Source organism: Equus quagga, chromosome 2 (assembly GCF_021613505.1).
Source record: "Equus quagga isolate Etosha38 chromosome 2, UCLA_HA_Equagga_1.0, whole genome shotgun sequence".
NCBI lineage: Eukaryota > Metazoa > Chordata > Mammalia > Perissodactyla > Equidae > Equus > Equus quagga.
This window is the reverse complement of record NC_060268.1, coordinates 158,441,057-158,457,479: the sequence shown is the minus strand read 5'-3', so window position 1 is coordinate 158,457,479 and position 16,423 is coordinate 158,441,057. Positions and strand designations below refer to the sequence as shown.

Below are 16,423 nucleotides of genomic sequence, written 5' to 3'. Positions count from 1 at the left end.
AGACGACTTGCCCCAGAGGCCACCTCTGGCCCTTTCCTTATCATCAGGAGGACTCTGGCTTCTGGCAGTCTCCTGGGGGACACGAGTGCTTGCCTGTGAAAGGACGACACGAACCCTGACTCCATACGGTTCCAGGGCCATGGTCCTCCTAGCCAGGGCCTGGCACGAAGAGCTGCTCGTTAAATAGCTGACTGACAGCCTGGTCTGTTAGGGGAGGACTCTCCAGGCAGAGGCTGATGATTGACTAGAACTGACAGGACAGAGAAAGAGCAGCCCTTTCAAATCACACATGAAGACCAGGGGGACCCAGAGAAGTGATCCCACCTTCCCACACTTGTGCGGTGAGCCAGGACAGGGCCCTCTGAGCACTGGTCTCCTTCCTGGCTTCCCCCCAGGGTGGAAGCTCAGCATTAGCCAGAGACCCTGCGCTGTGGTGCCAAAGGGTTAACTCTTTGCTCCCTGGAGAGCTCACACGCTCCTGACCCTCCCCTGGCCTCCAGGCCCTCCCAGTTGCGGCTTTCTGGGCATTGCTCGGTCACGTGAGAGCCAGATGTGGGGATTTCCCAAGCAGTGGTGTGTGTGTGTGCGCGTGCGTGCAGTGCATGCATGCTCGCGCACACACACACACACTTACACTGCTCTGTTTACGTGGCATCTGAGAGCTCAGGGGATTGGTCCAGACCCATGCAGAGCAGGGGAGGGATGGGCGTGAAGAGAGGCCCAGGGGCTCCCAGCACACACCATGGAGGGCTTCTCTGAGCCCTGCTCCCACCAGACGTAGTAGATAAGCCAGTTGTTCTTGCTCAGACTCCCATTTCCTGCAACATCCATCTTGCCATAGACCATATTGGTTATGGATAAATTTTTTTAAAAATTCTCTTTGAAGGCTTTACAGCAGATGCTGCAAGCCAGCAGCCTTCCAGGGTTGGCCTACCGGGCTCGGGTGCCCTGCCCATGAGCCACTCTGCCCGGCACAAGCTAGGCTCAGGGTCTTTCCTCGGCTGTGTGTGGCTCCAGAGGCAAAACCTGGACTAGACAGAGTGCAGGGCCCTGGGTGCCAAGGAGACACAGTGGGGTAAGCTGGGCCTCAGTTTCCCCATGAAATCCTTGGGACTGAGTGCAATGAATGTGCATCCTTCCATCAGCCACTGAGGATTTCTTGGGCACCACCTACTGTGCTTGGGGGCTATGAGGATGCTGACAGGGTTAAGACCCTGAAGGGTCAGATCTGATTGGAGGGGCTCAGAACAGATTTTGAGTAAGTACCTACCATGCGCCAGACACTTGCTGAGACTACGGCACCAACCAGACATTCCGGGGCCAGTTGACACTGTCAGTGAACAGTACAGAGATCCTGCCCAGAGCAAGATGAGAGAGGCCGGCAAACCTTGACGAGTGGGTTATCCACAACCTCAGTTCAAGAGTGAACTCTGCCCCTAGCCCCCGCCCCCCCAGCCCCACCCCCATCCTGCTCCAGTCGATGGCAGTGTCCAGCCATACGTCAGCTGAAGCATTTGAGCCCTGCCTGCCCCAAAGGCAGGGTCCAATTACAGATGTGAGGCCTCCCGACTCAGCCCTGCTGCATCTCCCGCCATGGGCCACCCACCCAGGGCCCAGACTGCTGTGCCTGGCCCCAGCTCGCCCTCCAGTCGGGTCAGCCTTATGGAGTAAGGATGCACTCGAGTGGCAGCCCTGACAGTGCCAGGCAGGTGGATGAGGGAGCCATGCTGACTCCCCCAAATCTACTTGACTCCTGATGCAGACAGGGTCACCTAGGAAAGTGTCTGTGATCATAAATATTTGTGCCCCTGACTTGTGGGGACAGATGGTAGGGAGTGAGTTGGTCATGGCGGGGGGCCCCCAGCTGTGCACGTGGTAGATACTCATTAAATAGTTGGTGGTTGATTCACTGATAATCTGATAACAAGAGTCTCGTCTGGAGAAAACAAAGCATTGCACTTTTTGTGGGCCGGGGATGGGAACGTTGGTCCTGAGCCCATTGCTGTTGATTCCCTCCCCTGCTTGTGCTCTGTGGAGACTGAGCCAGGGAGGAAGATGGGCTGCGGGGTAGGGGGCTGCAGACCCAGCGGCTGCTCACTTCATCCTGCTTCACTGGCCCCTGTTTCTCCTGCAGCCTCATCCTCATGTGTACCGGCTTTGGCTGGGGGAGCTGGTGGGTGGGGGAATTGGAGGGGGGATATCCCAGTAAGTGGGGGAGGACCACCAAGGCAGACCACCCCAGGGAGTGGGGTGGCTGGGATCCCAGAACTCTGAACAGTGTTTTTTGTCTCTTCTCTACACACCGATGGCCCGGCATAGGAAGAGGTGAGAACCTGAGAACTGAGGAGGAGGCTGCAACCCAAGGGGCTGCTGTGGGATCAGACAGCAGCTGCTGGGAGTGGAGGCTCAGAACCCCGCCGGCCTCCCCACCCAGCACCCCTCTGTCCACCCACGGTGCCTCTGACTAACTGCAGCACCTGTCTAGCCAGGAAGTTTCTGGACTTTTCAGCAGCGTGGAGGGAGGATGGCAGACCTGCCCACCACCCTCTGCCAGGGCAGCCCCCTTGGGCAGCTGCGGTGCTCCCAGGGGCACCCTTGGCCTCTCTGCCTAAACCCACGTGGGCTGGACTGTAGCTGCTGGCCCCAGCCGTAGCCTAAGTGAGTGCCCTTGGACTTAGTCCCTAAGCAGCCATGCAATGGCTCCAGCCTCGGCCCCCACCCCACCCTACTCACCACCTGAGCAGGGAAACTGACTGTTCTCTGACTGCATAGCTTGGCGGCCGGAGGGTCAGCAGTGCATTCCTACCCTGGGTTGGGCTGCCCCCACATGGACTCTGGATTCTGGGAAAGGCAGCTCCTGGGGAAAGAGGCAGGCCCCTTATGGAGAGCAAAAAAATAGGAATATGGCTGCATTTACAAAGAGAAGCCCAGCAGGAATGAATGAACCTCCCTTGGCCAGTGGCTGGGGAGGATCCAGGGAACAAAGTCCCCGATTTAGGCCCTTTCGTTCCAGTTCCTGGCCAGCCTGCCTGGGCTCAAGTCTGGCCCATCATGTCCTTGCCGTGGGGCCTTGGGAAGAACCCGAACTTTCCTGAGCCTCATTTCTGCATCTATAAAACACAGATTGTCGTGAGGACTAAATGAGAGAGTGCTCACAAGATGTTCAACTCAGTGCTGAGCGTGAGTGTTAAGAAAGTGGGAACTGGTATGACTGTTCTAGCCCCAGCCCTGCCTCTCACCTGCTGTGTGTTCTTAGGCCACTGTCTTCCCCTCTCTGGTCCTGAGTCCCCACATGCTCCTTCCAGCCTTTGGAGTACCACCAAGAAGCCAGAGATGTTACAGGGAAGGGACCTGGAGACAGACAATGGCCTGTCTTCCCATGTAGGACTTGCCTTCTGTCTTTAAGATGATATCCATCAGAAATTCAGCCCTCCTAAATTTCTTCTGGAGTGCTTCTGTTTATTTCGCTCATAGTTCTGTGGCCCAGAACCCTCAGGCCTTGGGCAGGACCAAGCTACATGATTTGCGGGGCCTCTTGTTCATAAATTATTAAAGATTTCAAATGGGAAACAGAAGAGCATTACATCAAGTGCAGGGACCTTCTGAGCGTGGGGCCCTGAGTGACTGTCCCGATCACACTCCCCTGGAGCCAGCCCTGCCTGAGAGTGCAGGAGGCAGGGCCAGGGGTCCCGGCTGCTACTGTAGCAGCATTGACCCCTCCCCCGTCCAGTCCAAGGGCATGATTTTTTCATGCCACAAGTATTTGACTACTATTAAATAACAGGGCTGGCAGCTGTCAGGCCCTAATTAGTTGACACCTGAAAGTGGTGGCCGAGTCAAAAAGAAAAAGCAACGTGGCGTCTGTAGGAAACCTGAGAAATCTAGCCCGGTGCAAAGTTTAGTTGTACGAAAGGAGAGAAAAGACTCGAATACAGCAGATATTTAGAAACCAGTTCAAGGCTGCAGTGAGGCAAGAACAATAGAATTCCCAAAGAGGGAGAGGTCTGGAGTGCTCCAGTGTGCTGAGATATGGAAGAATGGAAGGACATGCAGAAGATGGGGGGTTGGGCGGGGGGGGGGGGGGGTTGTTCATTCCTTTGGGGGCCCTTGGCAGGGTCCCTGCTTCCCCTCCCCTCCCAGGAGCCCAGGGAGGGGGCTGTGTAAGCTGATAAGGCGGGTTGACCCTGCCCTGGTCCCCCTGAGCCTTTGGTTTGCTTTCATTCTCTGAGGAGTTTGTGCTGTTGGATGTTCTTGCTCCTGTCTCTCCCACCTGGGCTCGCAGCCCACTCTGAATTTATTAGTGTGGATGGGTGGAACTTGCTTTACCCCAGGGAAGGAGTCCTGGAATCATGGTTTGAGACTAGATTTGGGTAGATTGAACTCAATTCTCACTGCTCTGGAGTTAACGCAAGGTTAAAAGATAGCTTAGGGCTATCCAGGTGTGTTTTATGTGATACTTGGGTGTATGGATGTTTGCAGGGAGCTTTCTTAAAGGCAGGGGTACCTGTAGTGGTGTTCTTTGATTTCTCATCATCACCTGGACTGACAGGAATCAGAGTCAGCATCTAAGCGTCCTCAGGTCACTGTGCTTGGCCAGGACCTGCGGGCACCTGGTTTGCTCGGAGCCTGGATTCTTGCTGTTCTGGCAAGCCGGGAGGAATGGACGTGAGTGCTGTGGGATGGCCAAGGCAGGGGCCCTGTCTCCTTCCTCCTGTCTCCCAGGCACACACTACTTTAGTCACCAGCTTTGTCCCTGTTGCCCTCTCTGCTTCTGTGTCCCGGAGGCCTAATTCCTACCCCTCCAAACCTCATAGGCATTAAGCCATTTCCTTCTTAAAACAACTCTACAAAGACGACGAGGTAGGTATTTTTAGCCCCATTTTTACAGAAGGAAAAGAGGCTGAGAGATATTCTAAATGCCCCAGAATCAGTAGCTAAGTGGCAGAGTAAGCACAAGAACCAAGATTTTTTGGAAACTCTTGCCCCAGTTCTCTTCCCTCTATGCCTCCTGAATTATTTGCGTGTTTCACTTGTTTCCATTTTTTTTTTTTTTTTTTTTTTAGCAAGATTACCCCTGAGCTGACTGCTGCCAATCCTCCTCTTTTTGCTGGGGAAGACTGGCCCTGAGGTAACATCCGTGCCCATCTTCCTCCACTTTATATGTGGGACGCCTGCCACAGCATGGCTTGCCAAGTGGTGCCATGTCCACACCCGGGATCCAAACCGGTGAACCCTGGGCCATCGAAGCGGAACATGCGCACTTAACCGCTGCGCCACTGGCCGGCCCCGAGTTTCCATATATTGAGTGCGCTTTCAATTGGTTTTCCCTGGAAAGGCAGTCTGTTTCTCTGGAAAGGTTCATTTCAGTTCTGGTGCACTCATGTTATGAAGACTATCAGATTTCTGCTCGAAGAGTCTAGAACATCAAACAAGTACCTTGGAGATCAGTAGGCCCAAATGCTTCGTTTTATAGATGTGAGCATTGAGGTCCAGAGAAGTTAAGCCACTTTCTCAAGGTCACACAGCTAGTTCTCAGCAAAACCAGTTGTGCAGATTCCCGGTCTGGCACCCTTTGCTTTCCACTGGGCCCTGTGACCCTGCTCTGTAGGGCCCTTGGTTCTGTCACTGGAGGAGAGGGAGGTAAAGAGGGGAGGGCAGGAAGCAGTTGGTTTGTGTCCGTCACAGCTGCTCATTTGGCTGCGCCTGCCTCCTTGCTCCTTCACCCCGTCTCTCTGTCTCTCCCTTTTCCCAGCCCTGAGCCAGCAGCCTTGTCTGCCTCCTGGCCAGAGGGCCAGGGTTCTGAGCCAGGGGCTCTCCTCTGTTTATTGTAATGAGGCGGGGGGCGGGGGGGGGACCCACCCTGGGAGAGGACTTGCTCGGTGGGCTGGAGAGAAGGCACTCTAAAGTGGGGGGAGTTTGGGGTGGGAGCAGCAAAACTGGATTAATTCTACGGACCCAGGGGCCTGGGAAATAAATCATGTTTTAAAAGAGACTTTTATTTTAAAAAGACAGGCTCGTTTCTGGTCCGCTTCCCATTTTCCTTTGGAGAGAGAAAGGAAGACCGCTTGTGGGGGGTGAAGGGGGCGGGCATGAGCTTGGGTTGTTCCACGCTCAGCAGTGGGGGCTCAGTTTCCAGAAGCTGAGGGATCTTTTCCTGTCCCCTGCCCCCTGCCTGCCCAAATGCCCAAACCCCGAGGGCCTGGAAGGGCATCAGACCCTTTAAGATGATTCTTGAAAAAAATCATCCAAGCAGCAGAAACCTTGTGAGCATTTAGTCTAGGTGGGCTGGGGGGTCCCCACTTTTCTTTCCTAGCGTTTTGGAGCATCTCCCCCATGACGAGAGCAGCTCACCCTCCCTGGCAGCCCTCAGCTTCTAGCATAGGAGTTGGCAAAGCACTGCCTGGAGGCCAAGCCCAGCCCACCACGTGGTTTTGTAAATAAAGTTTGATTGGCACACAGCCCACTCATTCTTCTCCAGATTTTGGGGGGCTGCTTTTGCACTACAACAGCAGGGGTGAGTAGTCTCGACAGAGACCACATGGCCCACAAAGCCTAAAGAGTGACTCTGGCACTTTATAGAAAAAGTTTGTCTTCCCCATTCTAGCAGAACAAGTCTTCCTGGGTTCTCCAGGCACGGGCAAAATCATTTCCATTGGCTCACTGAAGGACGTTAGCGTTTCCCAAAAGGTTCCTTCTGAAGAACCCCAGCAGAAACCACAAAGGAAGGTGTACAAGGTGACAAAGCCAGCAGAGAGAGAGAGAGACGTGGGTAATCTCTTAGCTGGGTCAGCCTGGGGCTCTATGGGGCCAGATGGGGCTGGGATGGGTCTGTCCGGGGGGTTAGGATGGCCTTGCCGGGAGCAGCCCACTAGGCTGCATCTAGGGTACCGCAATAGGAAGTTATAGCCCCCAGAAAGATGCGGCACCAGGCAGTAAAGCCCCACATTCTGAACTCAGATCCACTCAGCCACACCAGCTTAAAGCCTGGGAGGGCCTGGGTGCGTCCACCTTGTCTCGGCCCTACCAGGGCGAGAAAGCGGGGCCAGTGGCCCTCCTGCTGCCTGAGAGGGCTTCTGGCTGCTAGGCCTGGTGAGAGGCTCTGGCCACAGGAGGTTTGTCTCTGGGTACCGTCCCCTGGAGTCCCTCTACCCCCAGTTCCAGCTGAACTGGAGTCTGGGGGTGTCTATGGGGAGGCGTGTCTGACCGGGTGCCAGCATTTTCTTGGTGCATCCAATATCAAACACCGTCCGGTTCGCATCCTTGTAGCTCTAGGAGTGCCATTTCCCTGGTGCCCCCAGGGCTGAATGAACCAAGCTCATGGGAGATGTTGCTGGTGGCTAACCATCATTGAGCACTTACTGCCTATTACCTCATTAATCCCCACAGCAACCTAGAAGGTGAGCGTACCAGTTCATCTCCATTTTCACAACTGAGGGAACAGGTCTGGACAGGTCAAGTAACTTCCTCAAAGGGGCAGAGCCTGGATTTGAATAGTCAGACTCTAGAGACCTTGCTAAACCTCCCCACCAGAGCCCTATTCTGTTGGTTTACTGTGAGAGCTGCAAGGACCAGGCTTCCCAGTTCTACATGGGGAGCCAGCCTGCAGGTGGAAGGTAGCTTGCTGAGTGAGGGAGGGTTAGATGCTTCAAATGGTGAGTGGTGTCAAACTGATGGCCTGAGGTCTGTGTCCCCGCAAGAGATGGACATTGTACTAGCTGTGTGACCTTGGGCAAGTTATTTAACCTCTCTGGTTCATTTTCCCCATCTGCAAAATGGAGGGAGTATCTTATCGTTATAGGATTACTGTGAAACACAAATGAGTTACTATATGTAAGTGCTCAGCACAATGCTTAGCGTGCGGTAAATGCTGTATAAACTTTTGCTGCTGTTAGGGTTATTATTGCTCCCCGTCACCGGGTCAGGCAGCTCTCCTGGCCAGCACTGGGTGGGCGGGACAAGGGTTTGCATCTCACACTCATCTCAGCTTTTCCTTCTCGGTGTCCCCACCACCGCCGACGCTGTGTGCCTTTGGAGGCGATGAGCAGTCAGCAGAGACGGCACCAGCCCGGCTGTTCCCAGACCTGGTTCCATTTCTGGCTCTGCTGCTCTGTGCTCGTGGGAACTTGGGCCAGTTACTTCCCCTGTCTGAACTCAGAATCCTCCCTTGTAAAATGGGGCGAAAAATGCATACCCAGTTCAGGGGGTTGTTGTGGGGAGGGAATGAGCCAGTGTACACTGTAGGCAATGTCAGTACTAAAGATGTCGGTCCTGTTGATGAGGCCAAGAGCTTTCTACCTCACTGTGATGTTACTGCATCACGTCTCACAATCATGTTCTTTTAGGTGCTTTGACTCTGCTCTTCCCTCTTGGCAGGAGGACAGTTTTTATTTTATTTATATTTTTTTGTTTTGCTGAGGAAGATTTGCCCTAAGCTAACATCTGCTGCCAATCTTCCTCTTTTTGTATGTGAGCTGCTGCCACAGCATGGCCACTGACAGATGAGTAGTGTAGGTCTGTACCTGAGAACTGAACCTGGGCCACCAAAGCAGAGCATGCTGAACTTAACAACTAGGCCACTGGGGCAGGCCCAGGAGAATAATTTTCAACCTTACTTCACAGATGAGGAAACTGAGGCCCAGATTAGACACGACTGTCTGAGCCTGGAAGGGAGCCCTCATCTCTTCTGGTCACTAAAGGCCCCATCCTCCTGGGTTAGAGTTGAGGGGCGAGGCTTCCTTCCATTCTGCCAGGGCCTGTAGTCCTCAGCGGGGAGGGGGCGCTGGGGCGAGGGCTGAACAAGACATCCAGGTCCAGTGGCGTGCTGCCACGAGACTGGGCTTTCCGACCCTGATGTTTGAGGGTCCGGGTCCAGGCTGCTGAGCCTGCTGGCCCGCGAGGATCCTTGGAGCCATCGGCCCTGTTGGGCAGCCACCCACATGGCCAGAGAGAAAGATCCATGCTTCTCTGGGACAGCGATAACCCACAGGCCCTCTTCCAGGCAGGATTGTGTAGGATTCTCTGTGCTACAGAGGATTCCTGCGTTTCGCCAGACACCTCATTATCCCGGTCCCAGCCGGCTGTGTCCCAGCGCCTCTGTAATCACTCAGGCCCACGCCCAGCAGCCAGCCCAGGGCCAGGAAATCGTTCCCGCCCCTCCCCCGCCTTCCGCCCGGCCCAGCGCGGCGCCTGCAGCCCGGCCTGGACCTCCTGCCTGCCTAACGGTTCTCTCTCCTCCTCTGGTTCTCCTCTCCTGCTGCCGCTCGCTCTCGCTCTCGGGGCACTCGGAAGTGTGGCTCTCCAGCTGGGCTGAGTCTCCCAAGAAGGACGTGACAGGTACTGCCCGGTGTGCATGTGAGCGCATGTGTGTGACCGCGTGTGTCCCAGGCATGCCCGCGTGGGAGCCGGTGCTGCTGGCTGCTCTCCGCATGCTTCCCTGGGATGTGGAGCAGCCTTCCGTCGGCATTCAGTGTCTCCTCATCCCTTGCCTGCCCTTCTGCTGGCTGTCCCTCTGCTTTCCTTTCAACCCTGTTTAGGTCTCAGAGCCAGCTTTGGAGCCCTTTGATGGGCGACGACCCCATAGCACAGCGTGTAAGCAAATGCGCTCTGGACCCAGACCATGTGGGTTTGAATCCCAGCTCTGCCACGTCCTGGCTGGGCTGCTTTGGGCGGGTTGTGTAACCTCCCTAGGCAGATGCAGGGCCACCCCGCGGGGAGCTTGGCGCACAGAAGGTGCTCAGGTGATGGCGAGGCCACCATCCTCTTCAGCAGTGACTCAAGTGGCCCTCCCTGTGGGATGGGGCTGCCAAAGAGTATTAATCTTGCTTCAGGCAGTTAAACTGAGGCAGAGAGCTGAAGTCTCTGACACCAGGCGTGGCGTTCTGTGCTCCTTCCTGGGGAGCTGAGGCAGGGCTGGGGAGCCTGGGGACAGAGGTCACCACCCCCAGGGATCAGGGCTTGGAGCTGCCCTCTCTGGGCTTTGGGCTGCCTGGCCCAGGATGGCCCTCAGGGACTTGGGCCTGTACCCTGTGTCTGGCAGAGCTAGACCAGGGGTCAGGGGCTGGTCCTTAGCCTTTGTCTTACTGGACACTGGTGGAAAACCTGGCCAGCAGGGTTCTTAGCTGCTAGAAGGAGATGGTGGCAGGCAAAGGGGTGGGATCTCCAGAAGGGGCTTCTAGGAGCCCCACCATTCCTGAGTGCTCCCTGACCCCACTTTCCCAGCTCAAACCTGAGAGCAGAGGCTCAGGCTCGAGGGTTGGGGTACAAGACAGAGGGTTTGGGGGCCAGAGCGGGGCTGGGCCAGCCCCAGGGGTCAGAGCCTGAGGCTCAGTGCCCCCTCTCCCCACCCCCCACCGCGGTGGGCTGGGAAGGGAGGTAGACCTCCTGGGAGGGGGCCAGAGGAGAAGGCAGCAGGCAGGAGGACCCCCGTGCAATCATCCTTCTGGTGTTGCCTGTGACGAGGTCCTGGGCTTGAGCCAATCACTGGGCTCCTGTCCCTTTTTTCCTCTCCACAAGCCAGGGAGCCAGAGCCTGCTTGGCCTACAACAATACATTTTATTCACCAAACGTATAGCCTGGCTGCCCTCGGGCCTGTGGAGAAGCCGGCAGGCCGAGGCCGGCCTGGGAGGAACCAGTGGTGAGGTACTAGATGGCCTTTGGTAGGATGCCCAGGGTTTACGGGGGGGTCATGGAGAACGTGGGGAGCCTGGGGCCAGGGCCACCGCAGGGCTTGGCGTCTCAGGATGAGCCCAGCTGTTTGGAGTGAGAAGCTGAGGGGAGGTAGTGTGGGCTGGAGAAAACCAGCCAGGCTTGGAGTCCAGGGATGGAGGCCTGGGCAAGCCGCCAGCTCGCTCTGGGCCTTGGTTTCCCCATCTGGAATGTTGGAGAGTTCGATGAGATAGGAAACTCAGAGGTAAGGGGCTGATGCTGGAGATCCTTATGGAGAAGGGTCCTCGGGCTGCTCAGCCTGGTCTCCACCCCAGAGTGGGCCCAGGGGGCTCTGATCTGGCTCTCCAGCTGGCAAGTGCCCGCTGCCTGCCAGGAGGTGGGGTCTGAGAGGCATGTTACAGGGACACAGCCACGGCCGCCCTTCTCCTGGTGCCTGTGGCCCCTGCCCTGAGCTGCCTGCTGGTTCTGAGGCTGCAGAGAAACCTAAACGCCTCCTGCTCCTCCCAAAATCTCCCATTTCCTGTTTGCTTCATAAACACTGTCTATAGTTTACATGGGGCATTAACTCAGTCACCTCCTACCATGCTCAGAACAACCCCATGAGGTAGGGACTGTTTTGTTCATGTTTACAGATGAGGAAGCTAAAGCTCCGAGAGGTTAAGTGTCTTCCCCTGGGTCACAGGGCTGGTAGGGGCACTCGGACCCTGCGACTCCAATTTCCTGCCGGTGTATCATGAATCTTGGGCAATTACTGTGTCCAGGGCCATGTCCTATGGTGCCAGTCCTGGGGCGTCCACTCTCATCAGAGAGACTCTCGTCTAAAGCACATTGTCTAGTGGGGGAGCAGGGCCCCACAAAAAATCTGGTCCAGGCCCGGAGCAAGTGCTGGGGCCACAGTGGTCAGGGGACTCCTGGAGGGGCAGAGATGGCTGAGTGGAAGTGGGATTGTAGAAGGGAAGGCGTTCCAGGTGGGGGAACAGCTAAAGCAAAGGTTTGGAAGTAAGAACCTGTGTGGAACAGTGTGTGGCTGGCACACGGTGGGTGCTCGATACATGTGTGTTGAATCATCATTGTTGCCTGGAACAGAGGGGTTGTGTGTCAGGGAACTTGGGGAGCTCAGATTGTCAAGAAAGACTGAGCTCGAATTTGGCCTTTATTCTACAGGCAACAGGGACCCATTGAAGGTGTTGGAGCAGGGGACTGACTTGGCAAAAGCCTCATTTAGAAGTTTAAGTTGGCAGCCAGGGTCAGGCAGGAGCCAGGGTCCATGCAGGTGGCAGTGGAGGAATTGCAGGTGTGAGGCCAGGGTGGGGCAGGGCTCCAGGGCACTGCCGCAGCCCCAGCAGATCCAGCCAGGGGCTCTGAGTAAGGCACAAGGGTCCAGCCCTGGATGAGACTTACAAAGTCCCCTTCCAACCTGGGAGGGGCTCTCCTCTCTAGAAGAGGTACACCCCTTCTCCAGGCCTCTGCCAAACCCTTCCCATCTGAAGCCAGGAGGCTCCCTCCACCGCCCCTCCCCCTCCCTTGGGCCGATTCCTTCAGCCCCCAGTTTTCCAGGCCTTGGCTGGGAGGGGATCCAGAGCAGCCTCTGGGATGACATCACCCACCGGCCCGCCTGCTGAGTGCTTTCTCATCTGGATACCTGCTCGCAGCTCACACCCGCCCGGGCAGCCCTGGGCAGGCACCACCCTGAGAGGCAGATGCCAGAGAGCGTAAGCTGGGAGCCCGCGTGTGCTGGGGGAGGGGAGAGGAGGGCAGCCAGGAGGACAGTGTCTGTCTGCGTGTCCATCTGTCCTGTCTGGAGTAGCCTCCAAGAAGTACTGCCGCCTGAATGCCTAGAGAACATTTTCTTAACGTTTCTACCTGTGTCCTAAAGTGTCCATCTTCAGAGAGCTCAGGCCAGTTTTCCAAGGGGCTAGGGGAGGCGGAGTGTGGATTTTTCCCCTCTTTGAAATCTTGCCTCCGATTTCCTTGGCTTGGATTAAAATGAACGATGTCTCTCCACTCCCAGCACCCCACTTGTCCTCTCTAGCAGCTTCTGGCCACAAACCCATCGCTCCTTGGGCTGGCCCAGTGGCACAGCAGTTGAGTTCGCGTGTTCCGCTTCGGCGGCCCGGGATTCGCGAGTTCGGATCCTGGGTGCGGACATGCCACGGCTCACCAAGCCATGGTGTGGTAGGCATCCCACATATTAAGCAGAGGAAGATGGGCACGGATGTTAGCTCAGGGCCAGTCTTCCTCAGCAAAAAGAGGAGGATTGACAGCAGTTAGCTCAGGGCTGATCTTCCTCAAAAAAAAAAAGAGAAAAAGAAAAAAAACCCATCGCTCCTTGCTCCTCTGTGCCTCTGTTTCCCCATCTCCTCTTTCTACCTTCCAGAGTTGAGCTGTCTAGTTTTCCCAAATTTCAGAGGTAAAGCCCTGCCTGGTTTATCTGTATTGGCTCCAAACAAACCATTAAATCACTGTTTGTCTGTCTGCCTGCTCATTCATTTCATTCATTCATTCCATAAACACTTACTGAGTTCTACCACCTAATGGGCACTGTGATCTGGGCATTGGATGTAGCAGGAGAACAAGGAACCCACACTCAAGTCTCTGTGGAGACAGGATGAGGCAAGGTCCCTCCTTAGAAACCAGGCACCAGTGGCTCTCTGTCGGCCGTGTATAGTGCAGAAGTTCAGAACACAAGCAATGATGTCAAATGGGTTTGGGTTCAATCCCGGCACTGTGACCTTAGGGAAATTACTTACCCTCATGAGCCTCAGTCTGCCTGTGTGTAAAATGGGTATAATAGGACCTACCTCACAGGGTTGTTGTGAGGATCAGACGAGACAGCGAGATGATACGGTTGGGCACTTGGCCCAGTGCTGACCGCAAGTGAGCGCTAACGAGGACTCACTAGCTTGTCGGTGTAATCTAGACCCTCTCAGGATCTAGGGGATTCCCCCCCTCTTCTGTTTGTGTTTTGAGTTTTCCTTTCCCACCAACTGGAAAGGGAGCCCCTGGATCCCACAGGAGGGGCTGCCCCTTTTTGTGCTGGGTGCACTTAAGAAGCACGGACATCCCCTGGGCACAGTGGGAGGTAGTCTCTGTCAGCGCTGTGTCCAGTGCTGCCTCTATCCAGCTGGCGGGGCGGGCGCAGAAGCTGGCCCATCTGAGTGCAGGGCTGGGCTGGCCCTACTGCCCAGCTGTTGGTTGCATTTCTGCCTGAAATACAATCCTGGCTTTGGAGGGGCTGCCTGGGGCTGTGTGTACGTATCCATGTGGCAGGCCTCAGCTGGGACAGAGTCCCTTCTGGGTCTCCAGAGGGCTGAGCTGGGGCTGTGGGGCCCACACCTCATGGCAGACTGCCAGGGCAGTGGGATTCTTTCCCCTCCTTTGCCCCCCGTCCCAGGTTGGATGGAGCCTCCCCCATGGAAAGACCCAAAGATCTAAGTCATGTCTCTCACCCCTGGCTGTACGTGAGAAGCACGGAGGAGGAGCCAGTGTCTAAAAAAATACCCCAGACCAATTAAATCTGGGTTTCTGGGGGTGGGGCCCAGGCACTGGTATTCTTTAAAAGCTCCCCAGGCAATTTTGTGGGACCATGTTGAGGTTCGTTGTGCTAAAAGAATGGGATGTCTGGAAACAGAAATCAGAGGCAGTTCTGTTCATGGAAAGAGAGATGGGCTTAAACCTAAAACACCAAGTGAATTTGGTTCTTTCCACAGCAGCTGTGTGAGCTGGGGCAAGTCTCTTGCCCTCTCTGGGCCTCTGAGGTGCCTTTTGTGAAATGGGGAGGTAAGAAGGTTGTGAGAATAAAGTGGGACAGTGTACATGCCTGGCACAGAGCATTTGCCAGGTTAGACTCAGGCACGTAGGGAAGGTGGCTGTAGGCTGAAGCACCAAGTGGGCCGTGGGGCGCCTGGGGCCGTTTCTACAGCCAGGCTGGTTGTGTGAAGTCCCCAGCCTTCCAGGAGATTGGCAGATATATAGGAGGGTAGAAACAGTTTACCTGTACTAGCAATTCTCTTTGGGCTGGGGGTAGTCTGGGAAGGCTTCCTGTAGGAGGTGACCAGTGGGTCTCTGGTTTGTGGATCCTTTTAGCTCCTAGCAGGGCATGTATTATCTTAGGTGTTTTGTGCCCACCTCCACCCTAGTGATTATGGTGGTAATAGGGAGGGGTAGGGAGGTCTGAGCAGCATGTCCAATGGGCACCCAGTCTGTCCACCTCCCAGCCCAGTGCTTGCTTAATGGATGTTGCCCTGGCCTAGTGGCCGAGGAGAACGGAGAAGTTGCTTGCTGCTGGGAGCCTCCTGCCCACCTGCCCTCCTTCTGCTGAGCCCCACCTTTTGACCCCTCGAGCTTCAGGAAACTGCCAGGAGAGGGCAGCTGGAGGCTTTCAGGAGCCTGGCCACTAGCCCCAGCGCGGACAGGCGGAGGGGGACTGAGTCAGTCCCCGTGTGGCGGAGGGCGCAGCCAGGCGGAGGACGCCCCCTCTGGAAGCGGCTGGGAGGGCCGGCCCAGGCTGCTCCGGCCCGCGCCAGGCCCTCGGCTTGGTGGCAGTGCCTGGGTGCGCCCGAGGGCCAGGACCGGAGCCGAACTTGAGGAAAAGCTGGCGGGGGGCGGGCTGGGCTCGCCAGCCGCTGGCGCTGGGACTTTCTTCTTGGGTTTCAAGTAAACAGTCTCGGCCCTCCTCCCCCTCGCCTGCCTCCACCCCCGGCTGCTCATTCGATGGGTCTCATGTGTTTCTATTTAAGGGTTGCGAGTAAACCCCAGTGATTGGCGGCCTCCAACCCTCTGGACTTCTCGCCTGGGCCCTGGCTGCGGAGCCTCCTCTCCCGCTCTCTCCCTCTCCCTCCCGAGGGGAGGACGGCTGACTTTCTTTCTCTGGTTTACAGGGGCTGGAGGGAGGCAGGAACCCTCCTCCAGGCCTTGCCTGTCTCTCCCTCCTGTGCTCTGGCCTCCGCCCTCATGGGCCGCCCGCCCGCCCGCTCGCGGCCCTCCCCTTGCACCCCTGCGGCCCAGGGGTCTGGAGAGTCGGCGGCCGCCCCCGGCCTCTCCTCAGACTCCCTCATGCCGGGCCGGGACTAACTCATCGCAGCAGAAGGCTCTTCCTCTGAGCTTCCTTGGCCTCCATCTCTGTCTCTCTCCCTCCTCCCCCTACTCCTCCTCTGTCCCCTCGGCTCCCCATGTCCCCCGGTCCCCGCGCTGCAGCGGGCCGGTGTGGGGCCCTGCTATATGGCCTGTCCTTGGGGCCCGGCGAGCTGCGAGCCCTGGCTGCAGGCGGCCCCTCCGAGTGGCGCTGGCGACGGAGCAGCCTCCCCCGAGGCCCATGGACAGGGGGCGCCCCGGCCGCGGGGCCATGGCTGGCCGCTGGCTCACCGCGTGCTTTCTGCCCTCGCCAGGTGCCGACGCCAACGCCGAGCCCATGATCCTGGAGCAGTACGTGGTGGTGTCCAACTATAAGAAGCAGGAGAACTCGGAGCTGAGCCTCCAGGCCGGGGAGGTGGTGGATGTCATCGAGAAGAACGAAAGCGGTGAGTGCCCCGGATGGCTGGCCGGCCGCTCGGGTTCCGGCCTGGCTCCTCGGCAGGCTGCGTTTGTTCCCTTCCTCCTCCCCCACCTCTGCAGCTATACGTTGTTTCCATCTGGCGGGGAGAGGGCCGCGGAGCCTGAAGTTTCCCCTGTTGGTTTGGGCTGCAGGCCAGCAGTTTGCCTGGTGGTGGAGGAATGTCTCCACGGCTCGGGGTAATTAACCAGCTTGTGTTAATTCAAG

General features: G+C 56.7%; 1 protein-coding gene across 5 annotated transcripts in view; it reads left to right on the top strand.

The window, feature by feature from the left end:
* The window catches only part of SH3PXD2A (SH3 and PX domains 2A), a 244,551-nt gene that overhangs the window by 164,794 nt on the left and 63,334 nt on the right, over nucleotides 1-16,423 (top strand). For 4 of the 5 annotated variants that reach the window (XM_046652133.1, XM_046652135.1, XM_046652137.1 and 1 more), the window contains 2 exons: nucleotides 9,289-9,333; nucleotides 16,053-16,184. In XM_046652133.1, the coding sequence (XP_046508089.1) occupies nucleotides 9,289-9,333; nucleotides 16,053-16,184 (177 nt within the window). The remainder of the gene's footprint in view (nucleotides 1-9,288; nucleotides 9,334-16,052; nucleotides 16,185-16,423) is intronic. The other variant, XM_046652134.1, reaches the window with a different exon arrangement.